This window comes from Poeciliopsis prolifica, unplaced genomic scaffold (genome assembly GCF_027474105.1).
Source record: "Poeciliopsis prolifica strain line A6 unplaced genomic scaffold, Auburn_PproV2 SCAFFOLD016, whole genome shotgun sequence".
In the NCBI taxonomy this organism is placed as follows: domain Eukaryota; kingdom Metazoa; phylum Chordata; class Actinopteri; order Cyprinodontiformes; family Poeciliidae; genus Poeciliopsis; species Poeciliopsis prolifica.
In genome coordinates, this window is record NW_026562391.1 from 3,118,364 (window position 1) to 3,125,292 (window position 6,929).

Consider the following 6,929-nt stretch of genomic DNA (forward strand, 5'->3'; position numbering starts at 1 on the left):
TCTTTTCACGCTTTCAGTTTTTGAATTGTGAGATTTGTCACAAGAAAGATTATGTACCACAGTTTAGAGAAGATGCCTTAAAGCATTTAGTGCAACCAGACTGACTTATTTGGTCGTTTAAAGAAGGTTTGGACTGCACGCTTCATTTTTCTTTCCATCAGTGCATTTGGTTTTTGTTTTGAAGGAGAAATGTCCAATATTCAATAAATAACAAAAAGACGTCCCAAACATCAAAATGTCAAGAGGACCTCCAAAATCCAAAATGGCTGCCTTAAAACTTGGTAGTTGAAGTAAAATGTTTTTGTTTTTGTCCAGCCATTTTTATTGTTATTTTTAATTTATGAATTGCTGAAAGTACAGTTATATAGAAATGATTTGTAAAAGAAATAATTAGCCTTGTTATCGAGATAATAAATAAACTAACATTTTTGATGAACACATAGTATTTCTATTTCCAAACATGGGTCTGCTTAGTGTTCAAACGTATTGATTGGAAACAAATATATTATCCTTAGCTTGAATTGACAATTGCAGTCTAATCCATAACTCCAACAAAAAACAAATCACACAAATTTCCTGACATGCGATTAGAAAACGCTCAATATGTGTTCGAGGTCATTTCTTGACGAGGCATCTTCTAACAATAAAAATTGAGTAATGGAGAAAACAATACATTTCGAGACTCTTTCAGTCATTCCTAAATAGGAAACAGTAAAATAGGGATTTCTGACATTTTTTTAAATATTCTTTTTGTTTTGTTTTATAATCGCAGATAATAAAATGTAGCATTTTTATTCATATGTCCACACTCTCAAAAGAAAATAAAGTCACATTTTAATTCTGTCGTATTTCAATTTTCTTTCTCAGAAGCTTCCTTTCGGTAGCGCTCTCATTAGTCCATGCTGCAGGGCTTTGATCGTGAGGCAATATCAGGATAATTGTGGGTAACAATAATACATTTTTCATCTTTTCGCCGGTGATTTATTCACATCTTGTTTCATAAATAATATGTGGCTTGTGTAACTACCACAATTTGGGAAGACATGGAGTGTGACTTTCATTCAGAAAAAATAAGACTTCTTATCTGGGCTCAAAGTCACTGCAGGTGTCACTGTTGCTTCTTCTTTTAGCACTTCATGTGGACGTAATTGATAATCGGGCTTCAAGTACATAAAAATTACAACATGACAACGCTTCAGTGGTGAAAACATTTATTAAACACATTTCATTTCCTACATTATTGAAAAAAAAAAACAGACCATTGTTTATAAATAACTTAGATTTAAATGCCTAACCGTAATTGTGAATAGGCAAGTGAATCACAATATTAACCTAAGGCATGTATATTGCAGTTAATCACTGTGCTGTGTTGTTTCATCATCGCAGCTCAAAAGACGGAAAAAAACCTTCCCACTGAACAGTTCTTTATTATTGTGAACTCTTCGCTGGGTCTCTTGCTGATTTCCGCTGCGTCCACCCGCTCTGCTGGTATCAACATCAGGCACGCAGAAAGCATTGATTCTCAAAATTTCAAGTAATACTACCAAGCAATCGTAGTTCTGTTTTTTTCTTTAAGGCAGTGCAGTTATTGGGCTCAGTTTCAACGGGTGGTGTACTGGGGACTGCAGGCAAGAGGTAGGGAGGGTGAACATGGATGGCTCAAAGTTTTTGGTGCTGAAAGTGGCGGAGAAGTCATTGGCAAAAAACGAGGCCGACTCTGTGACGCACGGAGTGGCCGGTTCGGGCGCGGCAGCCATGGCCGGGGCGTTGGACAAGACCTCAGACTCGAACTGCAACAGCTGGCCCATGAAGCTGAAGTTGGGCGAAACGACAGAGCGCCGCTGCTTGATGACCTCGAAGGCTTCATTGAGCCTCAGTTTCTGGGTCCTCATGATGTACGCCATGCAGATGGTGGGCGAGCGCGAAATGCCTGCTTCGCAGTGTACCAGTACCTTCCCTCCTGAATGCTTCACTTGGTCTAAAGAGGAAAGAAAGGAAGAAATCTTTGTTGAAATCCGTTTTTTTGGATTCACAGTTCAGCCTCATAATCATCACATTTCTTCTCAACATGCGACATGTCCAAAGCTACTCTTGTCAAACAAAGACACCAGCCTTTCTGGCGCAAGGAGGCAAACTTCTTTGGCCGGTGTTAGTCACAAAGCTCACCAGCTCCCGCACTAATGTGGGCGCGCTGCATTCAGCCTCCACAGATGTGTGTGCTATGCGTGCTGCGCTCCTACGGGTTTTACAGGTGCATTCTCCCACCTCCACACGTATCTACTTTCACCTATCTCTCTAAATGTTCCTTCTTAAATGCTTCAAGAATTCTTAGAAATTCTCCAAACACCTACAGGTCTGTACTTTCATTCGCCTTGCGTGCGAGTCTGATCCGCCCACGGTTGCAGACGGCGGTTTCATTAGCCACTGTGCACACCTACACGTCTCTCTGTATCGCAGGAACTCTGGGGGCCACTTCTATCCGTTCCAGAGAGGCCCTCTTGCTTAAAAGAGCGACACCGACCTGAATCGAGCCGGACAGGATCTGTGGGTGTTTTAATGACCGAAGTTTGCTCTGAATTAACAGGACATACTTTAGTGGGTCAGCAATATTCATTATCCTTCCCCGTCTCACCGTTACATCAGTTAGACACATTTGGGATTTGCTGATTGATTTTAATTTAAGACCAGCAGCTGTGATTATTTGTGCACCCTGCGTGTCTAATGGCTGATGAATTTCGGAAGCTGCGCTTAAATGTAGGTTAAAGCTGCTCCCAGGAACACTTTCGATACCTTATGTAACAACCAGGCTTACGCAGGACCGCGTCCCCAAACAATGCAGGGTACTGACAATACAGGTCAGGCTAGCTGCTTGTGGATGAGCTATCTCTTTGGTTATGCCAAGCTATACATATCCCATTGTGTATTATCTTTGCTGCTGCTGTTATGCAGCAGCCTCATTACCTGTCCTACATGCCGTGCTTCCCTCTGTAGCAGATTTTGCTCCCCTGCTGGCCGCGGGGCTATCAGTAATTTCCATCTCGTTCGGACAAAAAAACCCTCTCTTACTGTGCGATAGTCACCCAGCTTTTACCCTCCACAGTCATCACAAATGATAGCTTGTTGTGCTGTGTGTCTCAGTCAGCCTACAAATTCTGACCCCATTGCTACAGTTCACCTAGTTGTCACACTGACTGACCACACCCGGCAACGCAGAGATTTGGCCGCGGAGCCCATGACGGCATCAGAGAGCCATCGACGCGTTAAGACGGAGGAGGAGGGAAGGAGATCGGAAGGGAATGAGGCTGGAGAGGAAATCCTGACTGACAGAAGTCTGGCTGGGTTATATCGGTGAGGGATTGAAGGCTTGTGATGACGATAAACTGATTACCGCTGGGTTTCTCAAAGCTTTCTAGTTGTGAATGGCAGCAGGCTTGAGATAGAGGGAGACTTATTTCGAGACACTCTTCAAAAATAGCAATGCCTATGTATAAGTATACAAGTCTTTTTGTGTCCCAGCCTGGGTATTTTTAAGATTTGAACACTGTGGCCGTAAAACCCGTACAACGTCCTAATTTAGCATCCTTGCAGACTGGACGGATTAAAGTATTTTAACTACCAAGACTCTTAGGGTGGTGAAAATATCCAGCCACTCACCAATGAATTCTATTGCCTCCTGAAAGTGTGAGCTAATGTCGGCCATGGGGCTATCCTCCACCGGGATCCACTTGTAGTCGTAGTGGCCCCTGGTCGGATGCAGGTCCCGACGCGACACGTTGAGCAAGGCTGTGATGTGAAGGTCGCTGAGATAGTCCTGTCTAGAAGCGTGGTAGGCACTGCCGAGGTAGAGGAAAGGCAGGATCTCTACGGGTTTACCCTGGAGCGCAGAGGAAACAGAGACATAAGTCAGGTGTTAATGGGCAGGAACACACAGCCTCTCAGAGAAGACAAAACATCCACCGCCAGCCTTGATCCATCAGCTTTTATCCACCCTGAGAAAATGCACGTTGTGTTCATTTACAGACAAAAAAAAAGTGTAGTGGAAAAATGGAGGAATGGAGCCATTAAGGGCAGTAGTACCTCACAACGTGTCAGTCAGAGAGACACAGGAGGCCTTTCAGATTTCTATTTATAGTACACATGACAGAGGAAAGGTTGCAGATGAAAGCCTCAGTGAGGGTTGCACTTCTTTGTCTCTCTCTCTCTTTTTTTGCAATATATATATAAAAAGAACCGAGGAGCACTGAAGGTCAGGGAATATCACGATGTGGCTTTGATGTCAGATATAAGCCTCTCTGACACCAGCGTGGCTCGGTGTGTGCGTGCCATATATAAAAACCTGACAGTTTGCAGCTGTGTGGGAGTGGAGGGGTGTTTCCATACCTGATCATAAACTGGTTTGCGGTGAGAAAGCTTCTCGCTGTGGCTGCTGACTCTTTTCTCGGTTTCAGTTCCGCTCTGGTCAATGGTTTTCACCTCAGTGCAAAGTTCAGGGTATTGAGAGTAGAAGTTTTCGTATCCTCCTGAGCAACACAGAGAAATACACGTCACGGTTATGCATTTTTAGAAAAGAAGCTTAGAATAATTACAACCCCACCTCTAGCCTACTAACGCCTTCACACAAGAACGCCACTTCTTGTGAAATGGCAGTGTTTATGAAACAGTCTTAGCGCCGGGATTTGAGAGTTTATAACCTGATTATAGACGCGTAATTAATTACAGGAGCCCTCGCTGGGGGGACCGGTAATCCGTTGAGGCCAGCATCCTGACAGACGGAGACGGACGCGCTTCCCCGCACACTGCCGCGACCTGAGATGACCCCGCTGCCCGTTGCTGTACAGTAAATGTTGGGGTTCCGAGTGAAGGGACCGGGCTCGGTCCGACGTCTTTACCGCTGCAGCACCGAGCTGCGTCTCTCCGGCACTGACTCATCCGCGCTACTGACGCACGCAGGGCATTCATTTCTCCAGTAAGAGTGAGGAAAAATAGCAATGAAGTGATGGCGATACTACCAAAATGTTGGTCGACCAACATTAAAAAATAAAAGTAAAAATAAGAATTTTAAGGTTATTTGGAGGAGTCTGTAAGATTGCGTGCATTCAATATAATATAATATAATATAATATAATATAATATAATATAATATAATATAATATAATATAGAGTCAAGTAAATCTGTCATATTTGGATATTTATATCATTTCAGTCTGAAACAGGCAACAAAACCATGTAATGTGAGGGAGAAAATGAATTTCATGAATTAAATCAATGAGCAAAACAGAACCAATGAGAAACTGGTATATAAATAATAATAATAATAATAATAATAATAATAATAATAATAATAATAATAATAATAATATAATAATAATAATAATAATAATCCTTACCTTTCAAGAAGCAGATGCTGGCCCCGCTCGCCAGATGCGACAGGGTGTTTATTACTATCTGTGCTACGCTGTCCTTCTTCAGCTTCTGCCAGTGGGACGTCCGGTCGTCGAGAGCCACGATCGCCGATATGCTCCCCTCCCGGAGCCGAAACAGGGCCCTCTCGTCCGGGATGACGAACTGCAGGGGCACGGGCCCTCCGCGGGACCTCCGCACCACCAGAGAGTTGAGGTTGACGTTGACGGAGCCTTTGATGCTGGAGGTGGTGAACGAAAAATAGGGTCGACAGTCCACGATCAGGCAGCTCCCGCACTCCTTCCTGATGAGCTTCTTCAGGCGCCGGCAGTCAATGCTGGAGACCTTCATCCTGAACACTTCTTCTTGTTGTTGTTGTTCTTGTTGTTGTTGTTGTCTTGAACAACTTGAGCTGGACGCGAAAGCGGGCGAGCGGCGAAGCCCAGCGAGAGTCTGTGCCTACATTTCCTCCGAGGGGATTCCGGCCGATCGGTTTTATGTGAATGGGACCTCCGGTGAGTGACGTCGACAACCATATATGGACACCGGCGCCGTGCGCGTTCGCAGGAAAAAAAAACAAAACCCCGCCCACGTCCAGTGGCTTTGCGCTGTGACTCCGCCCGCCCGCGGGACTCCGGTGGATAACAAGAAGCCCTGCGCAGAAACTGCGGCCGGCGCTGCCGTTCCCCGCTCCGTCTCTCCGCTGTTTGCAGCGCCGCGGTTTCTGAAGACACAACCGAGAAGCCGTCACAGTGATTGCATAACAACGCCTTTGCGGCGGCTGGCTTGCTTGCATGTTCTTGCGAGGTTTCCTGCAAGAAGGCAATTCGGGAAATGGCTAAAGGGCGATTCCGCCTAATTTTTCACTACTTTCCGCATCTTTCATGGGCTCTTGTTTAAAAGCCACAACACCTGGACTGGATCACTCTGCTCTGCCAGCAGAATATTTCAAACCACGCTTTGTGATTTGTGAAACATTTGTCTGACTTGTGAAACGTCAGTAAAGGTTGCTCATCAGCAATGTTGACATTGCATGACATAGATGTTCCTCTTAAGACTATTCAAAAGGCCAGACTGAAACTGCAACAACACTGACAAAGCTGCAGGAGTTTCTGGGAAGGGCTAGTCATGTTTTACCTGACATGAAAAACTCCTGAGTCTGGATTAAGAAGGACTGATGATTAAAAATAATTATAGTAAAAAAAAAATATTCAATGTGAACTCCTGGTTTCCACTGAACGTCCAAATAAACAAACGAATGACGTCACTAGAGGAGAATCAGTGTTCAGGTATGCCATAGTCAGAGTCCAGAGCAGAAAAAGGTGCTTTTACAACATGTTAGCTTGAGATTGTGCACTGTTTAATATTTTTCCCCTTATGGGTATTTTGAGTTTTAAGTATATAAATCACATTTGAGGTGGAAATATAAAAAAAAAAAATCCATCATTTCCCTTTTAATTGTGGTCAGGTTTATAGATAGTTGTATTCAATTCTACGTATCATTTACTTTAATTATACTTAATTTATAT

At 43.9% G+C, this 6,929-nt stretch overlaps 1 protein-coding gene across 1 annotated transcript; it reads right to left on the reverse strand.

Annotated features, from left to right (window-relative positions):
• Nucleotides 1-1,194: 1,194 nt before the first annotated feature.
• dusp5 (dual specificity phosphatase 5) lies at nucleotides 1,195-5,883 on the reverse strand. The gene is made up of 4 exons (XM_055041115.1): nucleotides 5,388-5,883; nucleotides 4,381-4,520; nucleotides 3,655-3,874; nucleotides 1,195-1,978 (listed from the first exon to the last, which is right to left on the reverse strand). The coding sequence occupies exons 1-4, from the start codon at nucleotides 5,749-5,751 to the stop codon at nucleotides 1,572-1,574; spliced, it is 1,131 nt and encodes a 376-aa protein (XP_054897090.1). The 5' UTR covers nucleotides 5,752-5,883; the 3' UTR covers nucleotides 1,195-1,571.
• Nucleotides 5,884-6,929: the final 1,046 nt, after the last annotated feature.